This window comes from Periophthalmus magnuspinnatus, chromosome 3, assembly GCF_009829125.3.
Source record: "Periophthalmus magnuspinnatus isolate fPerMag1 chromosome 3, fPerMag1.2.pri, whole genome shotgun sequence".
Classification (NCBI taxonomy): domain Eukaryota; kingdom Metazoa; phylum Chordata; class Actinopteri; order Gobiiformes; family Gobiidae; genus Periophthalmus; species Periophthalmus magnuspinnatus.
This window is the reverse complement of record NC_047128.1, coordinates 15,199,156-15,216,477: the sequence shown is the minus strand read 5'-3', so window position 1 is coordinate 15,216,477 and position 17,322 is coordinate 15,199,156. Positions and strand designations below refer to the sequence as shown.

General features: G+C 40.7%; 1 protein-coding gene across 1 annotated transcript in view; it reads left to right on the top strand.

Annotated features, from left to right (window-relative positions):
* The first annotated feature begins 660 nt into the window (after positions 1–660).
* Positions 661–17,322, top strand: part of prmt3 (protein arginine methyltransferase 3) — a 68,935-nt gene continuing 52,273 nt past the window's right edge. The window contains exons 1-9 of the mRNA XM_033982884.2: positions 661–720; positions 1,291–1,402; positions 1,668–1,750; positions 2,412–2,461; positions 3,544–3,649; positions 5,350–5,509; positions 10,033–10,177; positions 14,579–14,644; positions 16,601–16,722. Coding sequence (XP_033838775.1) covers positions 690–720; positions 1,291–1,402; positions 1,668–1,750; positions 2,412–2,461; positions 3,544–3,649; positions 5,350–5,509; positions 10,033–10,177; positions 14,579–14,644; positions 16,601–16,722 — 875 coding nt within the window. The 5' untranslated portion in view covers positions 661–689. The remainder of the gene's footprint in view (positions 721–1,290; positions 1,403–1,667; positions 1,751–2,411; positions 2,462–3,543; positions 3,650–5,349; positions 5,510–10,032; positions 10,178–14,578; positions 14,645–16,600; positions 16,723–17,322) is intronic.

Genomic DNA, 17,322 nt, shown 5'->3' with positions numbered 1-17,322 from the left:
AGAAAATACCACAGTCTACAGAGGAAGCGAGCGTGTGCGCGCGTGTGCACCGGGCTCTGTCCGCTTGAAGCGGGTTGTCATAGAAATAAGTTCAGTGAGCGGCTGATGAACTGTCACGTGGTTCATGGCGCGTGCTTGGGTTGAATGATGTGTGTGAACAAGGCCGACCCAAGTAAAGTAAACAGAACTAAATCTAGTGCGCACTGGGGTCGGTCAATAGAGCCACTAGCGTGTGAAAACGATCTGATTCACAAGAGTCATTTTTAAGAATATTCTCATTGGTCTCTCAGCTCATACCCCTACGCACGAAGCTAAACCTCAGCAACCACACACATGGAGGTAATTTCTAAACAAGCTAAATAATTTTGCTTAATCTTTTAAGCGTTGTGGGAAAAGTGCCCTTTTGTCTTGGTTCAAAATGCACTTCCCTGACAAGGCCGACCCAAATCTGAAATAAACAGAACTACTCTTCTGAGGGACAGAAGAGAAAAGGGACAGAATAGCAGAGGAGAAAGACGGAAGAGCAGAGAGTGGCAGAGGATGCAAGAAGAGGGGCAACTCTTGTTTTAATGAGCGTGTGCCTCCCTCCAGTGGCTCTCAGCTGAAAGTGCGCGTGCCTGCGTCCCCGTACATATCAGTGACGTAACAGTGACGTAACCCGGAAGTCCCAGCGCAGCCAAGGCAACAACATGGCGGAGCCCGCAGACCCACGTGAATTTGGTAAATAAAACGAATTACAGCATTTTTCTGCAAAACCATAATATTATATGCAAATAATGGTTTGATTAGTTATGTCTTTAAACTTTTATATGGATATTTTAGCTCTCGTTCTGTGTAAATAAGCACATGTTAGACCGGTGTTTTGGGGATTGAAAGAAGTCCAAAAATAACGGAGAAAATTCTCTGCAGTTTTGTAAAATTATCAGTTGTGGTCATTTTTTTCAGATTTTTGTGTGCGTCACTAAAAGCAAATCTCTCTCTGACTGGTTATGTTTTACAACATTCAGAATGTTTCGTAGTTCTGCATAGTTCAACAGTTCAGTAGTTCAATACAATGCGTTTTCGTAGGTTAATTATTATTTTGGTGAATGTTACTGTTTGTTTTTACCATTCATCAAACTTTTGAGCCCTTACTGTTGAATCGAGCCCAAAATGATGGCAGTTTTTCATTCTGGTCTGCACTGGTCTAGTTGTTATTTAGCCCTGCTTCAGCTTTTTGCCCTAATTTAGTCCCTGGTTTAGGGGACTAAACCAGGTTTAGTCTCAGTTTGTTGCTGTGCTTTATTGCAGAGGAGGTGCCTGATCTCTCTGATGCAGAGGAGGACGAAGATGCAGAAGAAGACCAGTGGATTGAGGAGGAGGAGGAGGACTCTCAGTCGGTCCCATGTCTCTTCTGTGACCGGTCAGAAACTAGTGTAGCTCTTTAATATTAATTAAAAATAAGATTCACATCAGATTACTGTCTTTTAAATACATCTGAGCTACACTTTCCCTTTTGTTTAACTTAAAGTGTGTTTGGTGGATAGTACCTGTGCTATATATATATATATATATATATATATATATATATATATATATATATATATATATATATATATATATAAAATTAGCAGCTGATTTTTCTAAAATGATCTTTTCTTATTTCTTTTATGTTTATTTCATTTCAGATTGTTGTCTTCAGTGGCACAGACGATACAGCACTGCACCGCAGACCACAGCCTCCGACTTTCAGAGCTCATCACTAAACACAGTAAATACAACCTAATCATTGAACATAGAACACAGTGATGAGAAGTACATTACACTTCTAATTTATTCTAATCATTTAAATTAGGCCTATTCTGCAGATTATACTGAGCTTTTAACCATGTTGTAGTTGTTTCTTTCTCACTGAGCCTCTGAAGTTGCATTTAGAGTGATTCATGTTTGAGTTTCTTCATTCTTCTGTATTCAAGGCGTCATTACCCATTGACTGCCACAGCTACACGCCCACTGTGTCTTCTGCAGTTTTACATTCTTAATCTTTGATATGTAGGATTTGACAGCATCGCGTAGTCATTTTGGTACAAATGAGAAAAATCTACTCCTTGAGTGATGTGCAGTTATCCATCATGCGGCGCTTTGTTGTGATGATGTTTACGGTGATGTCAGCTCCCGTTGGGCACTGTTTTCTAACGCGGAAGTCAGCGGGCTTGTTTCTTTTATTAAGTTGTTTTAGATTAATATTGTGATTTAAAATGTCCAAATTATAACATAATGATCCACAGGTGACATAGATTATAACTATAGAGCAGACACAAGCACAATATGTCTGCTTTAATACATAACACAGTCAGGAGAAATACATTGCAGTTTTAGTTTAACCTAATCATTATAACACTAATGCTTATTCCCTCCTCATTCTCTTCCAGACTTAGACGATTACGGCTATATCAAGATGATTAACTATATTCGTTCCACGGTGAGTTATTTTTATATTTTTTGTTTCCTAAATTGACCAGTAGGGATGGGACAAGATCTGCAGATCTAAACATCAATGCTACAATGATGGAATAATAGTAAAGGTCCTATATTACACCTAATAGATTCTTGTGACCTTTAAACCATGTTAGAATGGGTATATTTTTCAGGAGGAAAAAACAGAGTTGTGTTTTGTTTCATTCACATGTTTCAGTAATCCTGTCTACTGTCTCACACTGTCTACATCTCCAAAGCTCAAAATGTTCTGTTTTGTAATGTCATGAGGCTGTAGTTAACAGCTACCTTTTACCTTTAGTACAGTAGAGATTGGAAATTCCAGGGCTGACATTATCCAGATGATTCTAGTGAAGGTTTATAGAGTTTAAAAACACAATGGAGCACTTCCTGTTTTGCCACATGACATCACAAGGTGGAACACAGTGTTTTCTGTTTGAGAGAAGAACTCCTAGAAGCCTAACTATTTTCAGTATGAGTTTGTGTGTTAATCATTTGTGAATGAAACAAAACACAACTCCAGGTATGTTTGTGATGAGGAAACAACATTATAAAATAGATTATGAGGACATATTTTATGTCAAAATCTTGTCTCGTCCCACCCCTATTACACAATTTCAAATGTATGAAATAGTGTTATGGTTGTGCTTTAATGGTGTTTTGCGTGTAACCACCAAAACATTTGAACAATTTTATAAAAGCCCCATTAAACACCCATTACATTTATTGTGGGCATGTTTTCTTTGCACTAGTTGGAAATTTGTAGTATTTTATTTTTGGCAATATAATAAGATTTGAGCTATAGAAGGATGAATTATTAATTTGAGTGATTTTTTGGACCACTAGTTTATCTTTCTACTTTAGTGATATTATTTTGAAGTAGTGTTACTCTTACTAGAGTACAGTTTTTGTCTACCACCTAGCCTACCAGTCTGCTAGTCTACCACCTCTGGCCCTGTTACTGTAATTCACCAAAGGAAAAACAGAAGTACCTAGGACCCTTCTTCAGATCTTAGCCTGGCCAAGGGTAGCTCTTTGGATAGTACTTAACCTCTCTCTGTGTTGTAGCAATGTGGCTCTTCATTCCTGTTGGGGCTCCCAGATGCTCCGGTGCCCTGGGACTCAGAGGAGTACCTCAGGCCAGTTCTACAGGATGATCCCCTCCTGCAGACAGGTACTGAACCAGGACTGAACCAGACTATTTTAGAGTATGGGGGACCACCGTAGCCTCATGCACAAACACTTATTTTTAATCATTAATTTTTCTGTCATATCTTAAGATACATGGAGTGTGTCTAAATAGTGCAGATCCAGATCAACCTTATCTCACTCACAGCTTCATCACCAATGAGTAAAAAGTGTCAAACGTATTAATCTTACTTCAGTTATGTTTTCCAGGCCCACATAAATGCTCATTTCATCACTGTAGCATTTCCTCTTTCATTTATAAATGGTTAGATGACTGCACTAAATGACGTTTCCAATTGTAAATAAACATAAATAAATGTGGAACTAAACTGGTTTGGTGCACGTTACATGTGGGGCTGTTCTTGAGTGTTAGGGCAAAGAGAAGGGAGAAGGGAGGTGTTTGGGCCTGTGGACACTCTTCTTTCTCTATCTCTGGCCCCTCCTTCTCTCTCTCTTTCTCCCCCCTTTTTCCCCTCAATCTTTTCCTCTCTCCATTTTTCTGTCCTCTACGCCCCCTCCCTCTCTCTCCCCTCTGGTTTATGTGGTGAGACATCTTCAGAGCGGTGAATATTCTGAGTCTCGGCTCAAATCGAGGTCAGACAAAGTCACTGTGGCCATCATGGATCCGTCTGAGAGAAATACCATTTAAACTGGAGCGGTTTCACATGATCAAGTTTTACTTTATGAGCTCAGATTTTCAATAGACTTTTTCCAGTGGAGAAAAGTTAAACATAAAACTTTAATTATACATGTGATGTCCTAGAATGATGACTGATCCAGGACTGATCCAGGACTGATCCAGGACAGAACCGGGGACAGAACCGGGGACAGAACCGGGGACTGAACCGGGGACTGAACCGGGGACTGAACCGGGGACTGAACCGGGGACTGAACCGGGGACTGAACCGGGACTAAACTGGTACCAGGACAGACTTTCCAAAACCTGCAGTTCTACAGAGATTGAGATTAAACCGAACATGATGGCAAAATTCCTCCATCTTTGTTGTAAAAAAATGGCAATTTTGTGGTTGGCCAAAATTGTTAATAAAGTTAAACAAGTCCCAGATCCATTCAGTTAACATCTTAAAATAACCAATGATTTACTGTTAGTTGCTTTATGTGATTTTTACTGCTTTAAAAATGTGAAAAACAGAACTACGGTTTGTAGTGATCCAAAGTTAATCCTCATTTACCTTATTCATTCAGAGCATCCTAATTATTCACCACAATGAGTTTATAAGTACTTTTCACAACCTCTGAGAGACCTGAGTGACTGATTTTTTTTCGATAGTAAAGCTAACAACAGATTCTTGGATAATAAAGCACTTTATAATTAGATGAAGACAGCACACAGTAGACTTATTTTGACCTCAAGAGCTGCATATACAATATATCCGTACTGGGGAAAGACACATTTTGCTCAAATACATTGGAAAAATCAGATACAGAAGTTTTAAAATCTGAATAATTTCGTGTTTAGATTTTTTAATTTATGCTCTTGATCATATTGTGCTCTCTTCTCTCTTTCTCTCTCTCGCTCACTCTTCCTTGTTCTTCCTCTCGCTCCTTTCTCTCCCTCTCTCTGTTCCTCTCCCTCCTCTTTCTCTCTCCCTCCTCCTCTGCCTCCCTTCCACTCCCCCTCTTTCTCCTTTTCTCTCTGTCCCTCTCCCTCTCTTCCTCTCTCAGATCCAGAGGAGCTGTGTGCCTCTGCCCCGCCCTCCCGCTCCTGTCCCCCCGCCCCATCCTCCCATGATACTTTGCTGCAGCGGGCGATCGAGGCGGAGGAGCGAGCGAAGCAAGCAGAGGAGGCACTGACCCGAGCCATGGACGACCTGCACAAACTCAAGTCAGTCACACACAGATACGCCCGCAAACTCAATAGCCACACCCACAAACACAGGGCCACAAACGCAGGGCCACAAACGCAGGGCCACAAACGCAGGGCCACAAACGCAGGGCCACAAACGCAGGGCCACAAACGCAGGGCCACAAACGCAGGGCCACAAACACAGGGCCACAAACGCAGGGCCACAAACGCAGGGCCACAAACACAGGGCCACAAACACAGGGCCACGCTCACTTTACTTTACACAGAATAAGACCCCATGGAGACAAAGGAAGGGCATCTGACACACTGGGAGGGCATCTGATACACAGAGATATGTCTATTTTCACAGGTTACACTTTAAATGTGTCCAGGAGCGTACACATCTGAGAGAGACTGAAATCTGAACTTTAAACTAATACAAGAATCCCATGCATTTCAAAACATGTTTGTAGAGGTCTAAACTACAGGGTTAGCATGATTTTTTTACTTGCAGCCTTTTCAACTATTTCTATTCATTTAGTTAATCTTCCATCAATATTTTTAAATTATTGGGTTTAACTTTAATGGAATCCTTCTCCAGACCTAAGCCTGAGCCTGGTTCTGATCAGGAGTACCTCGCTGGAGGATTAATGTGCATGTTTTAGGTTGATGGGAAAACCAGAGGAAACTTACCCAGACACTGGGAGAACATGCAAACTCCTCACTGAAAGACCCCACATGGGCGAGTGAGGCGAGAGGGCTAACCACTCTTTTAACAAGAAGTACACGACCAGCCAAAAGTTTGGACACATCTTCTCATTCAATGTTTTTTTTTTCTTCATGTTTGCTACTTTTTACTGTTAATATACAAACCAAAGACATCAAATATAAGAAGCAAGATGTATAGTATTATGTTGTAAAGAAAACATAAAAACTATTTATTCAAGTTATTTTATTTATTTGATATTTAAATCCTCTGTGTTGTGTAGTAGTCTTGGCAAAGACACCTCCAGTTCATTGTTGACATTTTTCTGTGGTTATGGCATCATCCAACTATTACACAGTTTGCCCTTCTTTAACATGATCAGTTTCCTTGGTCACTCTTCTCACTGAAGCGGTCTGCTATGCACTTCTCATTTTATCTGGGCCAGTTTGTCTTCAGGCTGTCCTTCTTGGCTCCTATTTAAACCTCCATGTGTGGAAGCATTGTCAGATTTGAATAGCCAATACTAATGTGCAGTGTTGAGTATTCAAGTCACTAGGTCCGGGACTGAGGGTAAATAAACTTCTCCTGCCTCAGACATCTTGCCTCTTTTTACAACACTAGGACTCGTTAGGACAGCACTTATTTTCCCTAACACTCAGAGAATCCACCTTTTGCTTTGTTGACAGTGCATCAAACCTTTGACTTTCTATCAATGAGCTTCATGATTAAATCTCCTGAAATTGTTTTCACTTCACAGCTATTTCAGGGTTAAGAAATGCCAAAAGTGCAAAACAGTGCTCAAAGCAAAGAGTAAAGGATATTTTAGAAATCTATAGTTTTGACTTATTTTGATTTTATCCTTTTTGCTGCATTCCACATGTTTTATTCATAGTTTTGATGCTTCAGTTCGATCGACAGTGTAAACACTTCAATCGACAGTGTAAATAATCATGGACATAAAGAAGATAAAAGTATCTCCAAACGTTTGACTGGTCGTGTATTTTAATAGATCATCCTAAAATACTGTAGTTTGAATTTAGATTCCACAGATGCAGTTCCATGTATGTCCACCTGGTGTCCCCATCCCCCGCTGTTCTTCTCAGAGCTCTGATCCTGAGGCTCAAGTTTAAAATAAGAGAGGAAGAACGCGACTGAACGGTAAATTTCCACTGTGAAAAAAGAGGATAATTACACTGGAGAAAAGAGAGAGAGAAAGAGGGAGGGGGTGAGAAAGAGGGAGCAGAAAGGAGAGAAAGAGGAGAAGAACAGACAGGGCCTTGTAGAGATAAAGTGAACAGTTACTGCTCTTTTGGGCCTGAAGGCTACGTCCTGTGAAAGACATTGAGGAGAGGGGAAGAAGGAAAGGGACAGAGAGAGGGGGAGAAGAGGGACTGACAGAGAGAGGAAGGGAGTGAAGAAGAGAAGAATGTGGAGAGAGGGTAGAGGAGAAGGAGGAAGGGAGCGAAGGATGGAGGGAAGGAGTGGACAATAAAAAAATATTAGATCGTAGTCAAACAAAAATGCAGTGTGTGACTTTATGTCTGAAGCAATTGGCCTGAAATTGACGGTTTTGTCATTGGAACAAAAAGAACACAGACTCAGGTCAAAACAAGATGACAAAAAGTAGATACAAACATAAAATAACTAGTGATGTAGGCCATTAGTCATTTAGTCGATTAGTTGGTTGCTGCAGTCTAAAGCCTGCCACAAACTACAGGATTTTAATGTCTAAAATGTTTGTTAAGCATGAGACAAAAAGTACAGACCACAGACATTATGAGAATCATAAGAGATCTTAAATCTTTGAGCGCAAAGACTGCAGCTAAGAGATCGCACACCACAAGCTGAAAAAAAAAAAAAACTAGCTCACCTCACAACAGCTGTTTTCTGTTTACATTAAAAAAAAAAAAATCCTCATTTTTAGACTCTTAAATGTTCTAAAGATCAGAGCACTTCACTTCCACTTTAGGTACAAGTCACAACTGTGTTATTTTTATTTGTGAAATGTGGTGCAATAATTCAGATAAATGCTTTTTAATCCACAGAAGGCTGGTGATAAATTACACAGAAAGTAGCGTTTACTATCACTAATCTACAGCAACTTCACCCCGATCCTAACTGTGTGGATGTAAACAGACACACGAGGATCTAATCTCACCTTTTAACTTTCATCTGGATCAATATCGCTTTTTGTGGACTGTGTCATTATTTGCTGAGGACACAAACAGTTTACCTTTACAACTTTACGAGAGGTGAGGCATAAAGTCGCCTAATTATTTTCACTATTTCCTGAGTTTGTATCTTGCGCCTCTGTGTCCGTCACCCCGTCTGCCCCTGATTCTCTATTTTATTGGCTGTTGCCCTGATGATGTTTTGTGGTTATGATATGAAAGACCAGCTCAGAGTCGCACTGACACCACACGAGGAACGCAGCAGATTCAAAATCACACATGAGGATCCAAAGTCAGGTCACACTTTCCCAAAGTTCAGTCGTAAATCGGGCAAATAATCCTGTAGTGTGTGGCGGGCTTTGGTTGGAAAATTATTTTATTTAAGGAAAGGAGAACGTATGACTTTGAGTTTGCAGAAGATTTTGAGGTGAATCATAAGTTTGATCTGTATTTTTTTTTTTACATGTAACTACACAGATTCCAAGTACATTTCTGCATGAATAGTAGTTTTTGCATGAACCCCCCCTGTAGGTGTAGCCTTGTGAGTGCAGTTAGGTTTAGATACGCCACCTTTTTAGTTGACCAGTCAGTAAACACGGTGTGTTGGACTACAGGCCTAAAAATCTAAATTTCTCATCAAACACAGATTTGGGATTAACTGCCATATTTCCAGTGATGGATGAAACAAAGCTAAGTCAGTTCAGGTGTGGTTTCAGTACTTTACTTTTCCTCTTTGTGCTGTACTAAGAGACAATCTGAACAATTCGATCAATATGACTAATGAAAGAATCTAATTTCTCTGCATTGTTCAAAATATAACCTCCAGAATCAATAAAAAGTTGAAAACTTTGGATTGGAAAATGTGTGTTTCTTTCTAATACCAGTAATCTGAACACACACAGAAAAACAAACCAAAAATCCTGGTTTAGTTCTGGTCTAGTCTTGGTTTACTCTTGGCTAGTTCTGGTCTAGTCCTGCTTTTGTCTTAGTTTAGTTCTGGTCTAGTCCTGGTTTAGTTCTGGTTTAGTCCTTGTTTAGTCCTAGTGTAGTCCTGATTTAGTTCTGCTTTAGTGCCAGTTTAGTCCTGATTTTAATGTGATGTTTATGCATGTGTGAACATACACTAAAGTGTATTACTGTGGCCCAGTGTGTTAATCTCTTTTGTTTCCCTTTTAGGACTAAGGCTTTAAGATTAAGTGCAGTGAAAAAAACACAAAATCAAAATCATGATTTGAATGGAAACAATGAGCAAATCCCAAATGCTGCAGTTTTTGAGGTGCCATAATTTCCTCTACAAACAAAACCTCTTGTCTTTTTCTGCATAAAAAAACTGCAAACCCTGTAGTTTAAATCAGCAACATGTTCTGAAATGTCCCTGTGTGTCAGATGCCCTCCCTGTGTCTCCATGAGGTCTTCTGGATAAAAATGGTTAATCCTGTAGTTTAGATCTGTACAAACATGTTATGAAATGTGATTCTTGTATTAGTTTGTCAGTTCAGATTTCAGTCTTTTTGTCAGTTCTTCTGGATGTATTTAAAATGTGAACTTTGAACTGAAACTTATTTAAACAAAAATCATAAATCTAATCACAATCACAATCAGATATTTTTTCCCCAAGTCCTTCAGGTCTATTTATGATCCTGGCCATTTATATCAATCTCTTTTTTTATTTGTTTGTGTATCAGGATTCTGGCTCAAGGTTTGGTGTTGAGCTCTGACTCTACTCGAGGACGACGATCCATGGGAGCAGTTTGTGAACTCAGAGAAGAAGAGGATCAGGCCTATTTCAGCTCCTACTCTCACTACAGCATCCACGCGGAGATGTTAAAGGTAGGCGTACACAAAGAACCTTTGAAAGAACCTACAGAATAACCTTCACCATAATATCAGAGTACAGCATCCATACCATCCCTGTATGTTTGAGTAATCTAGTGATCTATCCCAACGAGGCTGATACGATGTGCAGTAATTTCATTAGTGGGATGCACTCTGATGTGTTGTCACTCTGAAGGGAAGGGACACTCGTTGTTTTGGCAAATATCACATTTCCAAAACAATAAAATGTAACATGGTGATCTAAATATGTTATATGTTTGGAGTTAATACCCCACAGAATTAAAATAAATACCCCTTCAGATTATAATTAGATTTTGTTGCATGTGAACATAGCCACTGATCTCAAAATATTTTTTAAGTATTCCGAAGACAATTGTCAAACCATATATTTCATACAATCATACAATAAAGACGTTAAAACATGCCTGCAAACGCCTTGGTAGAGGTTCAAATATCGCACACAGAGTGAATGGACTGTGAAATTAAACACCACAGTGCAGAAACATCAGTGTAGTCTCCTGTTTGGAAGACCACGCTCACATTTACTTTCACTTTTATTTTTAATCTGCTCAATCTAACCCTTTTATTAATAAATCACACACACAACACAACCATATAAATCTTTTGTACCTAATAGAGATGAAATCCGACTCATTAATACTGCAGACTTTAAGACATTAAGACACAGAGAGAATTTTTATGTAGAGGACAAAATAACAAAGGTATGAGAATTTCTTTGTTTTTGTGTTGCTTTTATTTATTTATACATTTTTTTGAGCTGATGATGATATGCGATATTTGACTTGCTGCTGTGGCTGATAGCAATATTTCTCAATCATATTTATTTCTATAGCACATTTAAATCAGACCTATTTTGCAAACTGTACTTTTCAAAGCTTTTAACCATGTTTTAGTTGTTTGCTTCTCATTGACCCTCTGAAGTTGTATTTAGAGTGATTCATGTTTGGATAATTTTATTCTCCTGTATTCAAGACGTCATTGTTTAGAATCTAAACAATGACGTCTTGAAAACGTGGGTTGATCTAAACTTTAGATCAACCCACGTTTTCACCTCCACTGGTACACGCTCACTGTGACGTACACGCTTCCTTCTACAGTTTTATTTTCATAATCGGTGATACACTTAGGTTTCGGCAGCGTAGTCATTTTGGTACACATAAAAAAAATCCGCTGCTTGCTGGTGTGATGTGCAGCTATGAATATTGTGATTTAAAATGTCCAAATGTCGACAGGTGTCATAGATTGTAACTATAGCAGGCACAAGCACAATATGTCTGATTTAAAAACACACATATTTGAGGTGGTTCACAGGTTTCACAAAGTACAGTAAACAATAAAATACTACACAGCCATGCAGTATGCCATGTTCAAAAACAGACCATGGCATCTGCTCAAACAATCTCAAATGCTATTTGAGAAAAATAAGTCTTTAGTAAAGTTTTTAAGAGATTGTACTGCTTGGATGTGCTGTGGGAGATGATGAGAATGCTCTGTCCCCTTTGCTCACAAGCCAGAGCGAGGCCCACAAGTTGATTTTAAGTTAAAGTAGAAATTGCAAAGTCCTTTTTACTTTTGTAAAAAATAATAAAATGTATTTATCTGGAATATGAAATAAGTTGGATGTTTGTGTAACACACAGCCATATAACACTCTTCTCCCTCCATAGTTCCACATTAGTAGACATGGGATGATATTAAAATTTAGACTCACGATTATTGTGACCAAAATAATCGCGATTAGCAATATTATCACAATAATTATTAAACCAAGGCAATATAATGTCCTCAAATGTGGACACCAGGATGTTGTAGAGAGAAAAAAATTGTATTGTAGCCAAAATGTGTTGTCATATATGTGGACGCCAGGTCCTAGGAGGTTTTAGGTATTCAGGTGAATTCATTACTGTTGTAAAACCATGCTCCGCTGCTAGCAAGCAGTGCAATCAGCTGTGCAAAATGCTGTTCAGCTAGTGCTAACCTAGCAATAGCAAAGTCGATACAAACATGGATTCATAAAAATCCAAACTAACACAAATTACATTCAGTGGTTTATTTCACATGGTGTGTTACGGTGGATATTTTCGGCTCAAGTTTGTCAAACGATGCTGGATGGTTGTCTCATAAATGTGCATGTAAGTTGCTGGTGTTTGTCCTCAGAGTCGTATCTTTTTTTCAGCAGGCTCTGCAGATTGGTGGCTCATCTTGTTGGTCTTGTTTTTCAAATCCATAATAATTCCATGCATCAGACTTCACCTTATTGGATCCCAATGACATATCCCAAGGATATGTCATTGGGATCCAGATCCACTGCCATCTACATCTAAACATTGTATTGAAACTGGAAACACAAAGCAATCTGGTGCCATAAAGGCGATTATAATTGTGCGCGATGATCACAATTATTTAAAAAAATGCCACGAACGATTAATTTATCACGATTAATGATATTATTGTATATTGTCCCATCCCTACTCATAAGTCTGTTCAAAAAGATAAATCTGAGCACTAACTGGGAAAATATTGGTATAGTGGCCAATATCAACAAAACACAATCAATATTGGCCAATACGATACTGGAATCAATATATGTCACACCCCTATTATTTCTTTCCTCAAATGGAGCTTGTGAAACAAGAGAAGCTTTGAGCCTTTGTCCTCTGCAGCTCAGAGGCTATTAAATAAATCAAAGATTTTAAAACTGCTGCTATATTTAGGTTTTACACATTTGAACAAAAAGAAAATACATCAAAAAGTGTGGTAAATTCCACAGCACGATCAGAACTTCGCCAAAGAGTAAATGAGGGCAGGAACACGCCCAAACATGGAAAATTACTCCTCCCTCTCTCCCTCTCTCCCCATTCTCTTTGTCCCTCCACCTTTCTTACTCCCTCCTGCTCTCTTTCTCTCCTCTCTCCTCTCTCACTCACTTGAGTGGTCTTCTATAGGCCCCTTTACCGCAGTGCCCTGTCCTGCGCTCTGATTGGTACCCTGAATCCTGCGCTCTCATTGGCTGGTAGTAAGTTGAGCATCACATGTGCGTCAAATCCACTAAACAAGAAACACGACCCTAAAAGGAGAAAAGACATGTCAACTACCTCCTCTGCATCATTTCACCCTCCTCTGCATCCTCTGCTCCATCTACTTATTTGCTCTGGATCCTCTGCTCCATCTGCACGTCTCCTCTGCATCCTCGGTTCCATCTGCTCCATCTACTCGACTCCTCTACATCTTCTGCTTCATCTGACTGTCTCCTCTACATCCTCTGTCCCTCTGACTCTCTCCTCTGCATCCTCTGCTCTATCTGACCTTCTTCTTTGCTCTTCCTCTGCATCTTCTCTCATCCTCCTCTCCTCTTCTCTGCTCACCTCCTCTGCATCCTCTGCTCCATCTGACCCTCTCCTCTGCATCCCCTGCACCATCTACTCATCTCCACTTCATCCTCTGCCCCATCTGCTCAACTCCTCTCCATCCTCTGCTCCATCTGTTCATCTCCTCTGCATCCTCTTCTCCATCTACTCATCTCCTCTGCATCCTCCGCTTCATCTACTCATCGCCTCTGCATCCTCTACTCCATCGGCTCATCTGCTCATCTCCTCTGCTCCATCTGGTTATCTCCTCTACATCCTCTTCGTCTGACCCATTCCTTTGCATCCTTTGTCCCTCTATCCCTCTCATCTGCAGCCTCTGCTCTATCTGACCTTCTTCTCTACTCCTCCTCTGCATCCTCCTCTGATCGTCTGATGTACATCTTCTGCTCCTCTGACCCTTTCCTCTGCATCCTTGACTTGACTTGTCTGCTCCTTTGACCCTTTCCTCTGCATCCTTGACTTGACTTGTCTGCTCCTCTGACCCTTTCCTCTGCATCCTTGACTTGACTTGTCTGCTCCTCTGACCCTTTCCTCTGCATCCTTGACTTGACTTGTCTGCTCCTCTGGCTCTGCTCCTCTGGCTCTGCTCCTCTGGCTCTGCTCCTCTGGCTCTGCCCCTCTGGCTCTGCCCCTCTGGCTCTGCTCCTCTCTCCTTGTCATGCCTCTTCCTTGTAGACTATTGTGATTGACAGCCCCATTAGCCAATCCCGACCTCACCTCCAGCGAAACGGCACCTCTCTGCTCTGTTCTAATCTCCATCTTTGTTAGATTTTACCCATAAACCCATGGTGCGTCTAAGCGCGGTTATCTCATGGCTGTTATGACTGGCTCCTCTGGCCCCTCCCTCTCTGCACTCTGCGATAAGCACCACTCCTCAGATTTATAGCGCCCGCCACGGCCTTTTTGACCCCATGGACACTTAAACGCGTTGGGAATAATCCAATCTCATTATAAACCCAAGCGCTCTACTGTTTTTAATGTTTTGAATGTTTAATTCATTTGCACAGGACCGAGTGAGGACGGAGAGCTACAGAGACTTCATGTATCGGAACCCAGAGCTATTCAGAGATAAGGTGAGGAGCTTTGACCTTCTGTGGACTGATGCTTTAAATGTGTTATGCAAATTTGACTTTTTTGAACTTTGTACCATTTTATAACTTTGTTCCGACATCAAAAGATGCCTGTAGAGGTTTTAGATGTTTGAGTAATCTAGCGATCTTTCCACAGGCCCTATTCAAACCCTCCTTATGGTTAGCAGTATGACCCTGTACAAGGCTCTGCCCATAAGCCTACATCAACGATGCACCCACCCGACAATTCTCCATAAATATACAAAAGCAGGATACAAAACGGTACACTACAACTTCACAAACCTGATGTAATGTGCAGTAGTTTTATCAGTGGGATGCACACTGATTATGTTGTGATAGCTCTCTGAAGGGAGAGTGACTTAGCACAGGGAACGCAGCCTCTCTCAGACTTGGACTGAGAGCATCAAAGATGAAAAACATGTTAATATGGTGTTTTGAATTGATTTAGCAGTTTTAATACAATAAAAGGTAACATAGTGATCTAAATATGATGTGTTAGAAGTTAATACCTCATAGTGTAATACCTCCTCTTTTAAGTCCAGGCTAAGTGGTTTTACAATGTTGTGAACTAGAATTAGTATTCTTGCTTTAGGTGGCTGAGTGGTTAATCCTCTCTATGTTACAATGAGAACAAACAACTCCAGGTCCATCTTTGGGCTGTGAAGTTGGTTTTATCCAGAAAGTTGCGTAATATTCCTCCAGTTTGGTACTGACCCTACTGTTGTACTGTGATCTCCTCATCAAAAACATATCTGGAGTCTGCATAAATGACTTACACTACGTCAATTTTCCAGTGGTAGGTACATCACCTGCTTGTCTTCATGGAGATGCCAATGTGTTACCTGCAATGTTCCACAGTATGGCATTTCACCTACCTACCTTATATTTATTCAATTGCAATTGTTTTTATTACTGAAATAACATTGGAAAACAATGAGGGGCAACAATGGCTCAGTGGTTAAAGCAGTGTCCCCCCCAACCCAGAGGTTGGAGGATCAATTCGATTGATCGGTTGTTGTGTCCTTAGGCAAGGCTCTTTCCCTCTCACCCGTATTGTCTAGTATGAAATGGTGTATGTGTTGGTGGTGGGAGGGCCGAAGACGCAGATTGGCAGCCTCTCTTATGTCTGTCTGCCCTAGGGCAGCTGTGGCCTCAACAGTATCTTACCACCATAGTGTGGAATGAATGAATGATACATAAAGGCATAATAATAATAATAATATTTATTATTATTATTATTATTATTATTATTATTATTATCAGCGCTCTATCGGCGACGATCACATCCGCCTCTATAGGGTTAAGGAAACACTCAAAGAGCAATCATCATAATAATATTCAGCAAAATTAGAAATATCTCCTTTGTTTAGTTAAACTAAACTAAGTTTTCATGCAGTCAAATAATTTATAAAGCTCCCCAAGGAAACCTGTCCTTGGGGAGGCCTGTTCCAAATCTCTGGAACAGGCCTGGACACCATGCCATGTCCTATGCCATCTCGTCATTAAAAACATACATGATTATTTTCATTCACTCATTTGGACCTGTTCCAGTAATGTTCTAGTAATCTCCTAACCCAACCCCGGGTCCCTTTTGCTGTGAAGCGGGCTAACCACTCTGCTGCTGCACCAGAACACCACACACACAAGTTTTATTTCAGTTTAAACCTCTGGGGGGCGATGTCACTTTTAGCCGCTGCAGTTTGTGCCTTGTCAGCTTCTGTCCTGACCCCGAGTGAACCACAAACAGCTGGAACCCCCCTCCTATCTCTCTCTCCTCGCCTTCTCTGTTCTTTCTCTCTCTCACACACCCCTCTCTTCTCTCCTCCTTTCATTTTCTTCTCCTTCTCCTCTCTCCTCCTTACCCTCCTGCCCCCCCCCCCCCCCATCCCCATTTAATCTGATTATGATTGTATTTGATTATGATTGTGTCTGCTCCAGGTGGTGCTGGACGTGGGCTGTGGCACTGGGATCCTCTCCATGTTCGCCGCTAAAGCAGGTGCCAAACGTGTCATCGGTGTCGACCAATCAGAGATCGTCTACCAGGCCATGGACATCGTCAGGTCTTGCCCACTTTTACACTTAAATATTTAATGTACTCTAAACTTCTGCTGTCCGAACAAGGTCTGGGGCAAGTTGACCTATTCTTCAGTGGGTTAAACCTGCATTTGACCCATCTCTCTTTAAAATTTGTCCTGATTTAGTCCTGATTTAATCCTGATACAGTCCTGATTTAGTCCTGATTTAGTCCTGATTTAGTCCTGATTTAGTCCCTGCTTTAGTCCCTGCATTAGGCACTGGTTCAATCCTCCTTTAGTCCTGCTTTAGTCCTGCTTTAGTCCTACTTTAGTCCTACTTTAGTCCTACTTTAGTCCTACTTTAGTCCTACTTTAGTCCTACTTTAGTCCTGGTTCAGTCCTGGTTCAGTCCTGGTTCAGTCCTGGTTCAATCCTGGTTCAATCCCTGTATATCTTAGGATAAATCAGCTCTGTGACAGTTCTTGTATTGAACCCAACGAGCCGAGACGGAGCGGAGTCCTGGAGGTCACCCACACCTTTCCCATAATGCACCTCTGCACCGCGCATAATGCACCTGTGCATCCTCTGATTAAGGCCAAGGCGTTACGCAATAATCACAATAAGCAAAACTGATTCTTACTGTGC